At 47.1% G+C, this 18,642-nt stretch overlaps 2 protein-coding genes across 2 annotated transcripts; one reads left to right on the plus strand and one right to left on the minus strand.

The window, feature by feature from the left end:
• Positions 1-6,015: 6,015 nt before the first annotated feature.
• LOC118856149 (cytochrome c1, heme protein, mitochondrial) lies at positions 6,016-10,832 on the plus strand. The gene is made up of 7 exons (XM_036766273.1): positions 6,016-6,317; positions 8,524-8,720; positions 8,914-9,040; positions 9,279-9,436; positions 9,585-9,745; positions 10,231-10,331; positions 10,496-10,832. The coding sequence occupies exons 1-7, from the start codon at positions 6,204-6,206 to the stop codon at positions 10,598-10,600; spliced, it is 963 nt and encodes a 320-aa protein (XP_036622168.1). The 5' UTR covers positions 6,016-6,203; the 3' UTR covers positions 10,601-10,832.
• Positions 10,833-14,297: 3,465 nt separating this feature from the next.
• SHARPIN (SHANK associated RH domain interactor) lies at positions 14,298-17,700 on the minus strand. The gene is made up of 9 exons (XM_036766260.1): positions 17,403-17,700; positions 17,095-17,281; positions 16,768-16,884; positions 16,477-16,618; positions 16,231-16,321; positions 15,937-16,105; positions 15,697-15,812; positions 14,647-14,775; positions 14,298-14,526 (listed from the first exon to the last, which is right to left on the minus strand). The coding sequence occupies exons 1-9, from the start codon at positions 17,592-17,594 to the stop codon at positions 14,440-14,442; spliced, it is 1,230 nt and encodes a 409-aa protein (XP_036622155.1). The 5' UTR covers positions 17,595-17,700; the 3' UTR covers positions 14,298-14,439.
• Between the last annotated feature and the right edge of the window lie 942 nt (positions 17,701-18,642).

The following is an 18,642-nucleotide window of genomic DNA, read 5'->3' on the forward strand; positions in this document are numbered from 1 at the left end:
CCCAGTTCTTGGGGTCTTTAGGTTTATCATACACTGTGCTGGCTTAGAAAACTCTGACCTGGGATACCATGTAAAGTGGAAATACTTGAGAATGTGATAGAGATGTCATTATGAACTTTTGAATGGTGGACTGAAGATCCCCCCAGAGCATGTGCAGAAGCTTACGTCTCTTGATTCCCAGTGCCTGCAACCTCAGAGACTAATAAGTATATTTCCCAAGAAAACCTCAAAGGGGGCCATGAAGAGCTGGACATAATTGAAATGACTTGACAGCAAGTTATATAGAATGAATATCTATATATGTAGATGATATAGATATAGATATATTCATACATATGCCCAACTCTGCCTCCCCTGAGATCTATCTAAGCTGGGATCTTGTCTCACTCTGATTGTACATTCCAGCATTTATTTATACATTCTATCATTCAATCTGTATAACTTCCCTGATTTTTGTTTATTACTTACTCTAATAAAGACATTTACTACCTATACCTGACTGTTTTTTGTGTATGAAGCATTTAGTGGGAGGGAGTTAAACTGTCAGGAGTAAGCTAAGTATTACCCTCTCCTTAAGAGTGACCAGGGAAAGGGCCTTTTATTCAGAATGTATATCATACCCTTAGACTATATTGTAGGTATAATTCTTGTCTGTTGCACCTGTTGAAGAGAGATAAGTGAAGATATTAACACCCAGCAATGGACCTCTTCTTGCTGCCCACAAAGGCTCAAATAACAATTTCCTTTGGAGACTAGGTGAGCCAAATCCAATTGTGTGCTGATAAATGTTTAACAACCAGCTCTCTTGGGGGGGGGGGAAGTGTGTGTGTGTGTGTGTGTGTGTGTGTATAAACACATACACACAAATATATGCACAGAAGTTTATTATATATTTTACTTATATGAAGGGTATATAGCACCATATTTACAAATAATAATAAACTATATAATACTTTTTGTGGTAAATTTCATAAGGTCAGATATTTTCATAGAATGCTTTCCTTGATTTTTGGAGGTTTGGTATCCATAACCAAAATATGGTTAATATTTAACCATGATCTGATAAACAGAGTTGCATCCCAATCAGCTAATTCTTTTCCTAATAAATTTATTGTCATTAAATTTGATGTAACCCTTGGCTCAAAGGGCCAGTTAAGTAGGGCTCTCTCTTCATTGGTGAAAACTAATTAAGCAATGCCCAGTGCCTGCATGAGGGGCAAGTAGAATTGGTGGGAGTGGGAAAAAAAAGAAATCCAGGCTCTTCAATCCTCTTGCTTCAAGACAGATGATGCGTGAATCCAACATCTCTTCTAGTTTTTAAAAGAAGAGGAGGAAGACTCTGGGAAGGAAACAGCTAGAAAGGAGCTAGTAGGGGCAGCTAGGTGGCGCAGTGAGTAGAGCACTGGCCCTAGAGTCAGGAGGACCTGAGTTCAAATGTGACCTCAGACAGTTGACACACTTACTAGCTGTGTGACCTTGGGCAAATCACTTAACCCCAATTGCCCTGTCCTCCCCCCCTGCAAAAAAGGCTCTATCTTGTCTCTATCCCAGACTTCAGGGAATTTCTCTGGGTGAGTTCTGAGACTCTGCCTCTCTGTCTCTGGCTCTTTCTCCAACAATAGCATCTCATAAACTACATGTTGCCCATCTTGGTCCAAGTATTAAGCCAATTTTTAGTTGTTGTTTTTAGCTGAGTTTGATTTTTATTATATTGGCGATAAAATAAAATTTATCCATAAATATTTTTAAATTATCTACCTATTTTATTTCAGATATTAAATTGTCAAGTGATTATTGCAACTGATGGTTTAAACAGTGTTTTAGGAAAATTTTTCTGACAACTTCGTAGCTACTCCATATATTTCTCTCAGCATTGCCTTAGCACTATCAGAACAAAATGCAATTTAGTTTGCTTTCAAATATTTGTTATTGAAGCCATAATCATTCAAAATAAACAATATCATGTTAAAAAGATACTCTGATGGGGTTGACACCAGTTCTTTTAAAACAACACATAACATTACCAGTGCAGCAGCTAAGTGAATTGTACACTCGCTGGTTGTTACCAGATCACAAAATTCCTGAAACTTTAACAATCTGCCCTAGTGCAAGCAAGTGTGAGCCAGTTCTAGCACACCATCGGTCAGATCCCAGATCAAATATCTATATGTGGCACTTGGTATGTGTATAGAATATATATACATATATATGCGTGTGTGTGTGCGCGCACGCGCGTGTGTCTATATACATAAATGCATCTATAGAAATACATGTACACATATATACATACATTAGATATTTCTATATGTATATATTAGACAGCTACTGAACACATCCATCTTACACTACATTTGTTGACTTCTGGATGTTGCATCCCTAAGTTGTTGCACTGATCAACCTCTCTATTTTTTAACCATTACCACTTTGTAGTACAGTTTGAGATCGAGTATAGAACTTCTTTTTTTCCATTATTTCCCTTGAATTTTTTTTACCTTTTTTCCTGCTGGATGACTTTGCTTATTTATTCTTTCTGTATAAAATAATCCCTGAGTAGTTTGGTTTTATGGCACTGGATAATAAATTAATTTAAATAGTATTGTCATTTTTACCATATTGACACAGTCTAATAATGAGCAATTACTATTTCTCCAATTGCTTAGGTCTGTCTTTATTTCTATAAGGGATGCTTTGTCATTGTATTCATATAGTTCCTATCTTTGTTGCGGTAGGTAGATTCCCAAATATTTTGTACATTCTGTAGTGATTTTGAATCGAATTTCTCTTTCTCAGCTCTTCTTTTGGGGCTTCATTGTTATTATACAGAAATAAGGGTCCTTGATTTTAGAAACGTTCCTATATTCATATGCTTTTTAGAATTTTAGTAGAAATATGCATTAAATTTTGCCAAAAACCTTTTCAGCATTCATTGAAATAATCATGTATTTTATTAGCTTATTATTAATATGGTACATTATGTTTATAATTTTTCTCTATATTGAACCAATCTTTCATTCCTGGTATAAATCCAACCTGATCATATTGTATAATATTTTTTTCTTTTTTAAAAATATATTTAATTAATACTTTATTTTCCCCCAATCACATATAAAAACAATTTTAACATTTTTAAAAAAATATTGAATTCCAAATTCTCTCCCTCCTTCCCTATCCTCTCCCCTCATTGAGAAAGCAAGCAATTTGATATATACATATACAGTTATACAAAACATATTTCCATATTGGTCATGTTGTGAAAGAAAATACAGACAAAAAAAGAAAGTAAAAAACAGCATACTTCAATCTGCATTCAGACTCCATCAGTTCTTTCTCTGGAGGTGGATGGTATTTTTCATTATAGGTCCTTCAGAATTGTCTTGGATCTTTGTATTGTGGGAATAGCTAAGTCCTTCATAGCTGAAATATTGCTATTATTGTGTACAGTGTTTTCCTGGTTCTGCTCACTTCACTTTATCAGTTTAAGTAAGTCTTTTCAGGTTTTTTGGAAAGCATCCAGCTCACTCATCACAATCATATACCATAGCTTATTCAGCCATTCCCCAATTGATGGGCATCCTCTCAATTTCCAAATCTTTGCCACCACAAAAAGAGCTGCTATAAATGTTTTTGCACATATAGGTTCTTTTCATTTTCCTTTGATCTCTTTGGGATACAGAACTAGTAGTGACATTGCTGGACAAAGGAGAAAGGACATGGTTTTATAACCCTTTGGGCATAGTTACTTATTAGTCTCCAGAATGGTTGAATCAGTTCACAACTCCACCAACAATACATTAGTGTTCTAATTTTTTTTCACATCCCCCCAACAATTGTTATTTTCTTTTTCATAGCCAGTCTCATGAGTGTGAGGTGGTATCCCAATTTGCATTTCTCTAATCAATAGTGATTTAAAGCATTTTTTCATATTACTATAATAGCTCTGATTTCTTCTTCTGAAAACTTTATTCACGCACTTTGACCATTTATCAACTGGGGAATGACTCACATTTTTATAAATTTGACTCATTTCTCTAGATAATTGAGACATGAGGCCTTTATCAGAGAACCTTGATATAAAATTTTTTCCCTAATTTCCCACTTCCCTTCTAATCTTGGCTGCATTGGTTTTGTTTATGCAAATTTAATTTAATGTAATTAAAATGATCCCTTTTATATCCTATAATTCTCTCTATTTTATTTGGCCATAAATTATTCCCTTAACCATAAATCTTACAGGTAAACTATTCCATGTATCCCTAATTTGCTTATAATATAACCTTCTATGTCTAAATCATGTACCCATTTTGATCTTATTTTGGCATACAGCAACTGTGTTTCCCTTTTCTAAGCAAATAATGTCAAACAGTAAGTTCTTGTTCCAAAAGTGGAGGTCTTTGGATTTATCAAACACTAGATTACTATGGTCATTTACTACTGTGTATTGTTATCTTAATCTATTCCACTGATGCACCACTCTGTTAGCCAGTACCAGATTGTTTTGATGAGATCTGGTACTATTAAGCCACCTTTCTTCACATTTTTTAATCTATTCCCTTGATATTCTTGACCTTTTGTTCTTCCAGATGAATTTATTATTTTTTCTAGCTTTAAAAATAGGTTTTTTTGCTAGTTTGATCGGTATGGCACTGAATAAGTAAATTAATTTAGGTAGAATTGTCATTTTTATCATATTGACTCAACCTTCCCATGGGCAATTAATCTGTGAAAGTGTTTAAATGTCAAACAGAGTTCCTATTTCATCCAACAATAATGGATAGGGAGGTGATGTGATCAGATGTTCACTTCAGGAAAATTATTTTGGCAGCTATATGAAGGATGGATTGAGTTGGGAAGAGGCTTGAAGTTGGGAGACCAAATAGGAGAATATTACAATACTTGTCCAGGTGAGAGGTGATGAAGGTATGAACTATGGTAGTGACCGTGTCAGTGGAGAGGGAGGAATATCGGGTCATGGATTTAGAGATGGAAGGAACTTCAGAAGTCCTCTAGTCCAGCTCCCTCTTTTTATAGATGTGGGAGCTGAGGCCCAGGGAAGTTAAAAGACTTGGTCATGGTCACACAGATAGCAAGCATCAGAAGTAAGATTTAAACCCTGGCCTTCTGATTCCAGAACCAAAGTTCTTTCCACTGCTGAGATAGGTCATGGAAGAAAAAAATCGATTTGGAAACTGATTAGATGTGTGAGATGAAAGAGAGCGAGGACTCAAAGATGGCAGCAAGGTTTCAAATACAGGTGACTGGAAGTCTGGTGATGCCCTTGACAGGAATAAGGGTGGATTTGAGTGGAAAGATGAATTCTGGTCTAGACATGTTGAGTCTGAGATACTTATAAGAAATCCAAATCGAAATAGACAAATGGTGATGTGAGGCTGGAGCTCAGGAAAAATGATATGGATATATCAATCCGGAAAACATAGGCATAGAGATGGTGATTGAACCCACAGGAGCTAAAGAGGTCACCAAGTGAGAGTGTGAAGAGAAGAGAGGAGGACAATGACAAGGCTTCAAGGGTGATTTTGAAGATGAATTACGGAAGGAAATCAAGAAGGAGCAGTTAAATAGATGGGAGAACCGGGAGAGAGAAGTTGCGAGAAGATCGCAAACGCGGCAGAAGAATAATGTTCTATAGAAATGTCTTCCATTATTATTTTCTGTTCATTCCTTGAGGATGCTGGAGAGGAGATCTCTGCTTAGGTACGGATTGGACTAGATGTCCTCCAGGGGCTCTCTTCTTCTCTCATCTTTATTTTATTTCTGTGGCCTGAGGAAGGCAGGAACTACCACCTTCTCATACGCTGGGGAAAGGATGTCCGTTCCTATGACAACAGAAGAGGGCCATTCACCGTCCCTCTATTTCCATGGAAACGGAGCGGTGGGCGGTGCTCCCTCCTGCATCTCCCTCCGGCGGTAGCGGCGCTCCAGGTTCCATCCACCTTGTATAACCTCTGAGGCCTTATTCTTTGCGCAGGCGCACTTCTTCAGGACCCTGACTCTCCGCCCCCACTTGCTATCATCATCGCTTTGTGGCCCTGGGGTTGGGCAGTTTGGCCCGGGCCCAGCTCCCTGAGGCCCCGCCCCGTTGCGGCGGCCCAAGCTCGGCGCTGCTCTCGCGAGGCTTCCCTCCCTTGGCCGGGGCCGCGTGGGCTCACGGGACGGCGGTGGCGGCGTTGTTGAGGAGGCCGGAGATGGCGGCGTCCGGGGCTGTGGGGCGCTTGTCGGTGCTGGGGCTTCAGCGCGCCCACGGCCGGGTCCTGCTGGGCGGTGCTAGGCCCGGTACTCTCGTGCTACGGCTGCCTCAGGTGAGCGCGCCCCGCCCCCTTCCTTCCTCGCCCCCTCCGGGCGCCCAGCCCAGCAGTCCCGGCGCGGCCGTCTGAAGGTCACGGCGCCGGGCGCGCGGCCTGGCCCGGCCCGGGCCCGGCGGGCTCGCAGCGCTGTTCTGGCGCGGCTCCGGGGTGCCTGCGCTGCAGCCCGAGCCGGGCCGGGCACCATGTCCCCGCTCCCCTCCCTGCAGTCTGGGCCGGGCCAGGCAGCGTGTCCCTGCTCTGGAGCCCGGCCCCGGGTCCCCGCCCCGCAGCGCCGGCCCGATCCATTACTACATGCATGCTTCTAGTCCCGGACCCTGTCAGGAGGCAATTCATGCCTCAACCACTCCCTTCTCCGAACCCCCATCATGTCCCTCCCCAGGGTCGATTCTCTGCCCCCATGGCGCCCCTACTCCACCCTGCCTTTCCCCCGGGGTCCCTTGGCCGCCTTAGCCTCCCCTTCACATCCCCACTCCCCCGGCCCAGAGGTCACGTACAAGTCAAGCTTGAGGGCAGCCCCACCCTGTGGCCCAGGCTTTCCATGCATGACCCCCCCCCCCCGTGACCTCTTCCTGCCCACCCTGTGTCTGTGTGGGCGCCTCCTAGGTTATTTTGGGGCCGCGGAGCCCCTCAGCTTGGGCTCCACTCCCTAGGTCCCTCTACCCTCGGCATGGAGCCCGAGGTGACCTTGGCCCAGGACTGTGGGCTAGGGAGGGAAGCTGACCCAAAGTACGGAGGAGGAGGAGGGGTAAGCACTTGTAACTATCTATCTCCAGCCCTGGGCAATGCTTCCCCTCTAGGAAGTGGGAGGGGGACGGTGGTGGGAGAGGGTGAGATCACACCCCAGGGAGAATCCTTCCCAAACACTGGCAGTCTGACCGGTGCCGATCTGCCCTCCGTTTAGGTCTAGGTCCTGGTCCTAACCTGCAGCTCCAGCCTCTAGTCAGCCTCCAGAGCTGGCTGGCTGACTGTAGGGAAGTAGGTTTTTGTCCTTGGATTGGTTTGTTTTCGGGTTCCTGTGGCCTGTGTCTGCCTACCCTGCTCCACTCCACATTTGGGGGTTGCTGAGGTCCACTCTCTTCCCTCATTCGCTCCTGGGTTCCTCTACCCTTGGCCCCCATGTGGGGGACCTTTGCCTTGTATGGCAACTGGAACCCCTGGGACCTGGAAGGGGGAGAAGCTGACTGAAGGTCTGCATTCCAAGGAGGGGGGGCGGCATGCTGCTGCCTTAGTGTGAAGAGAAGGGATGTATTGCAGCAGGAGGAAGAGAGGTTAGACCATGGATGAGGTGTAGCTCTTCATAGGCAGTAAGATTTGTATGATCCTTTAAAAATAAGGCAGACCCTCCTCCTCAAGCCTATCTAGAAACAGAAGGACCCTAGCTGGGCTGTCCTTCTAAGTTATCCTGCTCATAGGGGCATGGAGGTGTTTGTATACCTGTGCTCTACATAGTGTTCCTCCCTTCTTGTGGTGCCTGGGAATGACCTCAGCATGTTCTGGTCTTGCTACCTCTGACCTTGAGCTTCTGCCCTTAACTAAAAGACCCATCTGCATCCCCCTTCATTCTCTAAACCTCCTCTTAAAATTCATTCCTTGTCTAGGGTAGGGTTGGGTGAACCCTGGGGGCTAGTCTCCACCTTGGATTAGAAGAAAAAGATGGGGGATAGTCACCTTGTCTGTTTCTGAGGGGACAAGAATGGAGCCCTGGGCCTTGTTGAGAGATGGTTTTCCCCTTTCCCTAGTTAGGATAGGTAAAATAAGCCTTAGACCTGGAAAGTACCTCAACCATATAGGAATATTGTATGATTTGGAGCTAGAAAAAGCAACTTTAGGGAATCATGTTTTATTGGTAAGAAAACTGAGGACCGGAGCAGTTAATGAATGGACTTGCTTAGTATATAGTCACAATGAGTCAATGGCTAAGTCTAGACCTGAACCTAGACCTGATTTTTCCTCACTATTCTTCTCTTGGGAATCTGGGGGTGGGAGGGATGAGGGGGAAGTCTGAAGTTCATCTGGTTATATGTAAATGCCTGTCCTTTGGGGATGTAAGCTTTTCAATAAGCAGGGCAGGGGAGGTGGGCTATAATATAATTGAAGCTTTATAGACTTCTGAGAATGAGAAGGGAACCTTTAGGCGCTGAGCTGATGAGAGCCCTGAGTGAGGGTGGCATGAGCACTGAGCTGAGTGGGTACCTTGCAGGCTGCCACAATGTCTTCATTCTCAAACCTCTCGAGGGGCCGGAAAGTGGTGCTGTCAGCCCTGGGCATGCTGGCAGCAGGAGGTGCAGGGCTTGCTGTGGCTCTGCATACTGCTGTAGGTGCCAGTGACCTAGAGCTGCACCCACCAAGCTACCCCTGGTCTCACCGAGGCTTCCTCTCCTCCTTGGACCATGGCAGGTAGGGCTGGGATTTTGCTATTGAAACCTGTGGAATTTAAGTTAGTGGGTAGAACTTTTTGACAGGGTGGGGTGGGAGGTGGTAGAATGGGGGACAAAGTGAGCTGGCTACTCTGGAGGGCTGTGCGAACGTATGCATTTGTAGTGGAAGATTACTTGAAGCTTCCCTGAGTTCCCCATCTCTTCCACTCCAGCATTCGCCGGGGCTTCCAGGTGTATAAGCAGGTGTGCTCTTCCTGCCATAGCGTGGACTACTTGGCTTATCGCCATTTGGTGGGTGTGTGCTACACTGAATCAGAAGCCAAGGCCTTGGCAGAGGAGGTAAAGATGTGACTCTGTATCAGAGTAGAGGCCCAGGTCCTGAATGAGATCAATCTACAGGACAGAAAAGGCCGGGGGGAGAGGGGTGCTCTTTGAAGGAGATGTATAGGAGAGAAAGTCTATGCCTGGGGCTATCACCAGGGAGTCTTTGGGGAATTTGGAAAAGGGGAGTTGGGTAACTGGGAGTAGCCTGTACCTAAATAGCTTGGTGACTTAGGGGCTAATGTCTGGATTCTAGACAGAGGTTCAGGATGGCCCTAATGAAGATGGAGAGATGTTCATGAGGCCAGGGAAGCTTTCCGACTATCTCCCCAAGCCTTACCCTAACCCTGAGGCTGCTCGGGCTGCCAACAATGGGGCACTACCCCCTGACCTCAGCTACATCATCCGAGCCAGGTACTACAACCTTTTTTTTTTTTTTTTTTGATCAGTCATTGGGAGCTGAGCTAGGTCCTGGACTTAAAGGACCCCAGTGGGTGAGGCAGGGGCCTGGGCATGGTTTTGGGAAGATGTAGTTAGTACATACTACTGTTTCCCGGACCAGGCATGGTGGTGAGGATTATGTCTTTTCCCTGCTCACGGGATACTGCGACCCCCCTGCTGGAGTCTCCCTTCGAGAGGGCCTTTACTTCAATGCCTACTTCCCTGGCCAGGCCATTGCCATGGCTCCTCCTATCTACAATGAGGTCCTTGAATATGATGATGGTGAGCTTCATACCACCCCCATCCTCCGTGTCTTCTGTTCCTTTCCCCTACCCTCTCTGTCCTATTCTTAGACCATTCCCTATGCCTTACTCTTTCCCGTTCCCCATTAGTCCTAGTCTTCTTCCATACCGTATTTATTTACTAGCTGTGTGACCTTGGGCAATTCCCTTGCCCTTCTGAGCCTGTTTCCATGTATATAAAAAAAAATGAAGGGGTTGGGCTGTGTATTCTAAGGACTCTTCTGGCTTTGAACTCTATGATCCTTCCCCCTCTGTCTCCCTATATTCTGTTACCAGGGTTGAAGTGGAAGCTCAGGGTTCTTGCAAGAAGCTTTGCCTCACCCTGTCAACTCAGCATCTTACCATGAAGACCTGTCCCCATGGTCCCATTGCTCTGAGCTCAGTCCCTTCAGTGGTCTGGGCTCTAGTATCAGATCCTGTTGGTAGTGCTTTGCCTTCATCGAGTCACTATTCTGGTCCCCACAGGTACACCAGCCACTATGTCACAGGTAGCAAAGGACGTGTGTACCTTCCTGCGTTGGGCATCTGAACCAGAGCATGATCATCGAAAACTCATGGGGCTCAAGGTGATAAAGGCCTGGAAGAGGCTGGGGTGGGGGAAGGAGGAGGTTTGGGGGGCAAGGAGAAGGAGAAAGGGAAGGGCGGGGTGTTGGGACAGGAAGCCTTCACCCTGTCGAGGGAGGGAAGGAAAGGAGTTCCTCCCTGAGCCCTTTGATATCTTTTTTCCTAGATGCTGCTAATGTTTGCTTTGCTGATCCCCCTCACCTACGCCATGAAAAGGCACAAGTGGTCAGTGCTGAAGAGTCGGAAGCTGGCGTACCGGCCACCTAAGTGATTGCGCCTTCATGTGGACATCTTCCTCCACTATTGGGCTTGATTCACTTCAGCCCAACCTGGCACATCTCATCCTACAGGCATGGTCAGTCTGGCCATCAGGTCCAGCCCAGTCTGATCACTCCTCTTGGATGGGCAAGGGTGGGGGTAGGGCAGAAGAACTGGCTTTGCCCCACCAGCACTGCCAGTCCCCTCTTCCCTCCGCCAGAAATAAATTAAGTTTCTCAATGTGACTGTTTGAATGGCTAAATGAGGAGATTGAAAAAAGCCAGGTCAAGGTGACTGGCTTGAAGTTAGGTTGTTCAGAAAACTGGGTGTTAATAGGTTTTAGGTGCCCTCAGGAATGAGAAGTAGGATATGCCTATGCTCCTCTGAAGCAGTTTAGATATTTGTAAATTAGGGTTTAGGCAGGGGCTATTCTCTTACCCTCAAGTAGCAAGGACTTGATGCAGAGGGAGGGACCAAATAGGATCAGTTTACCAGTCTTCATTTTTAGAGGCCCCAAGTTGTTTTGCTCAAGATAACCGGAAGAGGGAACCAAGACTGCCTTGGAGAAGGAAATGTTTGGGTTTGTTGAGGAAGGGGTTTGGGGAAAGCATTGTGATAGACCTGAACTTCCTTACGTTCCCTGAGGCACTTTCCCTGTTGTCCCACCTTGTGAAAAAGCCCTTAAAATCTGATGTTTCCTATAATTTGAACAAAAAGATGGCCTCATTGAGTTCTAGGTTTGGGTGCCTCAGGATCAGGTGGAGTTTTGCTTATCACCTTAGTCCTCCCTATCTCGCACCCCCCAATAAATACACACATGGTACAGAAAGAAACATTTCCACACACATCCACACTCTTTGGGGATTGCCTCCTGCTAAACTATGCCAGACTAGGCAAGGGAGTAGGTGTGCCCTGCCTGGGGGAAGTGGGGAAGACAGGAATTTTTTTGCCTCTAGTGTAGTTACCATTACCCCAGCTTCTCCCAATTCTTTCCCTTAAAATTCACCTGAAAGAGATTAGTATTTTCAAAAATGGGTGTTTGATTAGCAACTAATAACACTTCTAGACCCCTGGGCTCACATTCTGTCATGTTCAGTTCCATCCTCAGCTGCTGACCTTCTTGGCCCCTTGCTCCCATTATTTCAAAGTCCTGTTGACTCTACCTCCAGTAGTATATATCTGTCCCTTTTCCTAATGCCACTGCCCTGGTCTCCATCACCTGTCTTTTCTAACCTTCCCACTACTGAGTAACCTTCCCTTCCTCAGATACTGTTCTCATATCATCCCTCTACTCCGAAACCTTCAGTGGTTCTCCACTGAGTGAAAAAACAAGTAATGGGTCCCAGCATGCAAAGCCTTCCATAACCGCACTCTGATCCATCTTCCCAGCTTTATCTTGCTGTTGCTGTTTACACACTGTGTTTGAGGTAAGCTGTGATGACAAAAGTTTCTAGTCCTTGCTCTCCTCTCCCCCAAATGCCTGGAATGGACTGTCCAACCCCTCTCCCAAATACTGAAATGCCTGCTTTCCAGGCCTATGGCATGTGCCTCTCTGTAGATTAAGGACACCTTTCTCCTTAGCCGTCTTCTCCCCACCCCTTTCAGTGAAAATTATGTCCCTCAAGTTCCTTATAGAACATCTTTACCTCTCCTTGGTATTTGGTATCTTGTGTCTGTGTGTTCTCAGGAGGTCCTTGAGAGGATGTCAGTGTCTTGTCTACAGGCATGGTTGTAGAATGCATGAACTAAGGTGAGGGGGGATGTGCAGGTTACAGGGCCAGAGTCTCCTAAGAGCCAATCCATTAGATCCCACTGACCCACACAGGTTTTATTGAAAATATAAAAGAACCTCCACACTTTCTCAATCCATTCTTCCCCTTTCCTCCTTGATTTTCATGGTTATCCCTTCTTACTAAAGCCAATCCCTCTATCCTTGCCCTTCTGACTCCTCCAGAACTTCATTCCACCATCCCATCCCCTTGTTCATGTGTCTTCGCTTTGTCTTAACATTGGCTCCTGTAAATACCTCTTCCTAAACCTAAAAAAGCCCTTTAAGCTTAAACATTTCTCTTCCATTTTTTAAGGCTAATATATATGAAAATAACTGGCAAACTAACTACCCTGGGAGGTGGGTACTGTCATTAGCCCCATTTCACAGATGGAGACACTGGGGCAGACATTTGATCTTCCTGACTCCAAGGCCAGCACTATCCACTGCACCACCCAGCTGCCTCTAAGGAAATCCCTGATAATACCTGATAGTTCTATTTCCTTACCATTTCCTCTTTCCAACCTCTTATCATCTAGCTTATATCATAAGTTTCTGCTAGAACTGCTCTCTCAAAGGTTGCCAATGACTTCCAATCACATAATCCAAAGGCCTCCATTTAGACCTCATTCTCCTTGACTCCTCTGCATCATTTTACAAAGCTGACCGTGGTGTTGTGCATAGTCAGTCCACTGCTTCCCCTCTGACTCTGGGATTCTTTAAAGTGAGCATTCCCCAGGTATCTCCGTATCTTTCTTCTCTCTACACTAGCAATTTTAATCATTTCTATGTAGATGATAAGGTTAAGTGGTACAGTGGATAGAATGCAGGGCCTGGAGTCAGGAACCAAGTTCAAATCCATCCTCAGACACTAGCTGTGTGACCCTGAGCAAGTCACTTAACCTTGTTTGCCTCAGGTTCCTCTTCTATAAAATGAGCTGGAGAAAGAAATGGCAAACCTCTCCAGTATCTCTGCCAAGAAAACCCCAAATGGGGCCAAAGTCAGACATGACTGCTTAACAAAACAACAAACATCAGCGATGCCCCAAGCTATATTTCTAGTTCTAAACTTCCGTGCTCCAGCCAGGACATCACCTTAGATGTCCCACCAGAATCTCAAGTTTGAACATCTCCAAGACTAGGTTTATCTTTCCCCACTATGAAAACGTGTTTTATTCATCCAATCTCCTATAGGTCACCTTGGTTATCTCTTCTCGTCACCCCTTCGTATCTGACCAGTGCCCAAGTCCTGTTAATTCCACCTTCTCAACATCTCGCACCTACAGCCTCCATTCCTGCTGTTACCACACTGGCTGGGCTCTCATTATTACCTGCCTAGACCATTCACAATAACCTTAAGTAGGCTTCTCTGACTCTACACCCGTGCTGCCAAGTGAATCTTCCTTATGTAAAGAGCTCAGGATGTTAGTCCTGCTGCAAACTTTCAGTAGCTACCTCTACGAGAGCCTCCTGAGGAAGTTAAAATTTCATAACTTGCCATTCAAGGCTCTCTACAACTTGGTATGCTATACCCAGCCTTTCTAGCCTTATTCCCACTTCTGGGCTTTTGCTATCCCACAAATATCTCTGCATTGTGGATTTTTACTCATCCTCTTTTAAAGCCTAAGTCTCTACTCTTCCAGGAATTCTCATCCATGCCCCCTCCCTGCCTTCTGACTTCACAGAACACCTTGGTTTTCATCTCTAATGAACTTGGGTAATGTTTATTACAGTTCTATTCTTATTCTCTTCCTGGCCTATTGAGTTCTCTGAGGGGCAGGGATCTTCTATAGACATGTGGAGATGGTACTGACCACAGCAGACGTTTAATAAATAAATGTTTGCTGAACTGAACTGATAGCTTCCCAGTACATATGGGGGAGAGGTCTCAGTCATAGGAGCCTAGCTTGGATAATGGATGTAAAAGTGCTTTTACACAGTCTTCTCCAAATACGATGGCTTATTTTTATTAGTATAGTCCAATTTCCATCCTGTTGTCCATCCAGGCTGCTGTGGGCAAGTCACTCTGAGACTTCCCTTGATCCTATAACTTAGTCCCAGGCAGTCAGTTTGACCTTACTGGGTCAGGAAAATTCGCTCGACAGGTGAAGGAAGGCATCTAGGGACCCAGTGCTGGGGGGAATGGTCACGTCCTCTCCCCGCCTTGTAATCTGAGGAGGAAACAAGTGGAGGTCAGTTCTGGTCAGCACAGTGCACTGCATACAAGACTTCATAATATTCACTGAATTCATGAATTAAAGACTGATCCTCAACACTTTCCCTGTCCTTACTTTTGGGGGCTGTTGAGCAGAAGCCTCTGGCTGGGGGCTTTGGAAAGCTGGTTGTTCGGTGCTGCACATCTCGCACCCTGGTCGCCCAGGAACATTGATGAAGGTGCAGGAAGGGCAGGACCACCCGACCTGGGAGGACAGAGAAGTACAGGAATCAATCATTCAACCACCCTTTCTCATCCTGAGACTTGGTACGTCAGGTACTTTAGAACAGCCTCCCCATGGGGCAATCAAAAGAAGCCTGGACCAGAGTATGAGTCAAGTCTGGATTTAAGAGCCACTTCTGGCAGGGGATTACTGGGGGTAAACAAGAAGCATTGTTCCGGAATCAGGAGTTTTGTTACTGTTCAGTCATGTCGGACTCTTCATGACCCTGTGTGAGGTTGCCATTTACTTCTCTGGCTCCTTTTGCTGATGAGGAACTTCATGAAGCAAACAGGTTTAAGTAACTTGCCCAGAGTCACACAGGTAGTAAGTGTCTGAGGCTGGATTTGAACTCATGAAGATAAATCTTCCTGATTGCAAGCCCAGTCCTCTAACCACTTTGCCATCTGGCTGCCCTGGAATCAGGAAGACCTGAGTTCAAATCCAGCCTCAGATACTTAACACTTTTGTGACCCTGGACAAGTCACTTAACCTCTGTCTCTGTTTCCTCATCTATAGAGTGGAAGTACTAATAGCACCAACTTCTCAGGATAGCTGTAAGAATAAAATGGCAGTGTCTGTAAACTCTGCTCCTCTGTACCATCAGGATGGAACTAGATAATCTCTAAGCAAGGAACCTTCCAGCTCTGTCAGTTTGTATCTAGCACATAGTAGGTGCTTATAGAATGAACTGAATCAACGTCCAGTTCTTCATCACACCCATCCCCAAAACCTGGGAAAGGTATGCAGGGCGTTGGGGGTATGGGGTGGAGATAAGGCAGGACAGAGGTCCGTTAACTCCATAGAAAGTTGGGGAAACTGACTTTCTTGGGACTTTCAGCCCAGTCCCATTCCCCACCTGCTCTTCACAACAGGCCCGGAGACATTCCCACATGATACACTCACTTGCAGGCATCCAGAAAGGTTGGTGGGGGGACTCGAGGCTTGGGGAAGCCCTGGTTGCTGGGCGAGGAGGGAGCTGATCTCTCCATTTGACTTCTCGCTGGCCTCTAGTCCCCGGCCTGTATCAAAGACTGGGTTATTAGGCAGAAAGGAGTACTCTCCTCCGCCCAACTTCACCTTCAGACTGATCTCCACACCTGGCCCTGAATGCTTTGCCACCCTCTTATGGATGCTGTCACTGACCTGGAGGTCGAGCACCACGAGGCCCAGGGGGCCCAGAAAGCAGGTAGAGGAAGGCAGGGTCTCCATCTCTCTGCACCCCGTAGGAGGCCAAGCTCCTTTCGGGCACACACAAGCAACGACCTATCACCCAGCGTTGCACCCGAGGCGGGAAGCCGTATTCTTTGAACACCTATGGTTCCAAACGGCCCAAGTCATGAGGTCCCTAATCCCTGTGGGGATTCGAGACAACAACCTCCCCCCCCCTCCACCTTTCCCAAACCCCAGGCCTCAGAAGCCCCACCTCTGCCACCTCACCTGTTCTTGTAGCGCTGCTACCGTGCTGTGAGGATGAACCCGGAGGGATATGTGAGCTGATGATGCTGCATCCTCCACTGTGACCTGCACCCTGGACCAACAGATGAACCGGTGGGAGAATGGATGGATGGACACCTTGTTGGCCCGAGGATCTGCCCAGGGATCTCCAAGATGCTTGGCAATGATTCCCCACTAAGGCCTTGTTTGGGATGGAATTGGTGTTGGCCAAAGAAAGAAGGCTCTCACCTGATGGGGCCCGGAGGGAAGCAGCTCTCCTGGAGCAGGATGCTGAGTGGCACCTGCCTCTGAGCCAGGGCAGCTGCGGCTTGAGCTGCTCCCTGTTCATCTCCCCCACAGATGGCCTGGGTCAGACGGTTTGCCAGCTCCTCTGCCAGGAACAGGGGGAGAGAGGAAGAGTATGTGAGTCTTCTCGCCCAAGCCCCTCAGCCCTCCCTCAGTCTCCAGGCCACATGTCTCCTTAGCCTCATCCTCTCTTTCTTGACCCAACCTAACCCCCATGAGCCAGTCATGCCTCACCTTTCTCAGAGAAATCCTGGGGGCTCCACAGGGACTCAGCTTCAGAAGCTGGAGGTGGTGTGGAAACACTAGGGGGCACAATTGTTGGGGCAGGGGCTGAGGCAGGGCTGGCAACAGCTGAGGGGGAAGACAAGACGAGCAGTTTCGTACAAAACTCCTGAGCCCGCGTGCGTACTCCCGGCCCCCGGCGGTATGAACCCATCCCCTGTGACCCTGGTCATCTTCTATGACCCCATCTGATGTGATCTCACAGCCAAGCACTTCCCCATTTCTGTGACTCCAACCTCAGTACCGTCCTACCCTTCACCTCCATAACCCGGAACAGACCTGGGCCCCTGAGGGCGGCATCCCGGGCTCTCTCCAGCAGGGCACTCCAGCGCTCGGCGTCTTGCGGGTTGCGGAAGCACAGAGTCAGAACACCTGGGCCGGGCCCTTCCTGCGGCGGCTGGAGCTCCAGCTCACCGGGGCCACGGCTGCTGCAGGCCACGGATTCCAGGGGCCACTGAAAGCCCTCCTGGGAGGGCAACCACGGCAAGCACGCAACTCAGGTCGGAGCCTGAGCCGGCGCTCGCTCAGCGCCCACCCCCACCCCACTTCCCCGTCCTCTCTCCCTCTTATCCCCAAGGTGCGCTCACCCCGGGGAGGCTCCCGGAGCCCTGGAGCGCCAGGCGGAAGTGCCCCGGCCTCGAGGCCTCCGCGCTTAGCTGCAGCCGCCACGGCCCATCAGGCCCCGGCCCGGGTCCCAGGCCCCGCACCTCCACAAGCACCACCGCTTCCTCGAGCGGTGCACCCTCCGCCTCCTCGCCCCCGCCTGCAGGCGGCGCCATCGTCCCGCCAGGGCCCGGGCCCGAGCCGCGCGTGGGCCTAGGGGAGGGGGCGGAGGAGAGAACCGTCAAAGCCACCAGCAGGGGTAGGGCTGTACCAGGTGCAGTATGGAGGGGGAAAGGAGGGAAGGGAAGGACTGGGAGGATTCCACCACTAATCCGCGGGGGTGGGCGGGCTGAGCCAGTGCTGGGCCTCTTCACCAGTAGGAGCTTGCGTAGGACTATACCAATAACGGGGATGGGGGGGGAGCCAGGGCAGGCTGTACCACTGAAGCCTGGGAAGCGAAAGACTCGAGGCCGGGGGCTCCGGTGCAGATTCTGGAAGATCAGAAGCCACCTTGCTGCATCTAAATTTCCCAGTTTTTGTGTGAAGCACTAACAAAAACAGCAACAACAAAATAAAGGCTAGACGACTCGTTCACGGTCACAGAGCTAGGTATCTAGAGTAGCATTTGAACTCAGGTCTTCCTGTTGCCTAGTCCGTAGCCCTATATGTCATGCCTCTACCATTAGTGGATCTCTGTGTTTAGAGTTTGACACTTACCTGTGTGGTCTTGGAGGGCATTTCACTTTGGTGGCATTCATTTAGTTATCTGTACATAAACCTTTTTTAATATATAATTTATTTTTAGTTTTCAACATTCACTTACATAAGATTTTGAGTTTTGAATTTTCTCCACCCCCCATCCCCCTCCCCAAGATGGCGTGCAATCGGATATAGGCTCCACTTATATGTTCATATTAAACATATTTTCACATGAGTCATGATGTAAAGAAGAATTAGAACTAGGAGGAGCCACGAGAAAGAAAAAAAAAAAACAACAAAAGGAGAGCAAATAATATGCTTCCATCTACATTCAGACTCCATAGTTCTTTATCTGGATGTAAACAGCACTTTCCATTCCCTTTTGGAGGTGTCTTAGATCCTGGCATTGCTGAGAAGAGCTAAGTCTATCAAAGTCAGTCATCACACAATGAAAGGAGTACTCCCCTCCGCCCAACTTCACCTTCAGACTGATCTCCACACTGTGTGCAATGTTCTCCTGGACTG

Source organism: Trichosurus vulpecula, chromosome 1 (assembly GCF_011100635.1).
Source record: "Trichosurus vulpecula isolate mTriVul1 chromosome 1, mTriVul1.pri, whole genome shotgun sequence".
Classification (NCBI taxonomy): Eukaryota; Metazoa; Chordata; class Mammalia; order Diprotodontia; family Phalangeridae; genus Trichosurus; species Trichosurus vulpecula.

What these genes read in the sequence shown, in the direction of transcription:
- SHARPIN (XM_036766260.1), bottom strand. Translation starts at nt 17,594, where the DNA reads ATGGCGCCGCCTGCAGGCGGGGGCGAGGAGGCGGAGGGTGCACCGCTC. An exon ending in TTCCCTCCGGGCCCCATCAG is followed by an intron (nt 16,322 to 16,476) that starts GTGAGAGCCTTC and finishes CTGTTGGTCCAG; the next exon opens with GGTGCAGGTCACAGTGGAGG. An exon ending in ACCTTTCTGGATGCCTGCAA is followed by an intron (nt 14,776 to 15,696) that starts GTGAGTGTATCA and finishes CTGTCCTCCCAG; the next exon opens with GTCGGGTGGTCCTGCCCTTC.
- LOC118856149 (XM_036766273.1), top strand. Translation starts at nt 6,204, where the DNA reads ATGGCGGCGTCCGGGGCTGTGGGGCGCTTGTCGGTGCTGGGGCTTCAG. An exon ending in TCCTCCTTGGACCATGGCAG is followed by an intron (nt 8,721 to 8,913) that starts GTAGGGCTGGGA and finishes CTTCCACTCCAG; the next exon opens with CATTCGCCGGGGCTTCCAGG. An exon ending in CCAAGGCCTTGGCAGAGGAG is followed by an intron (nt 9,041 to 9,278) that starts GTAAAGATGTGA and finishes TCTGGATTCTAG; the next exon opens with ACAGAGGTTCAGGATGGCCC.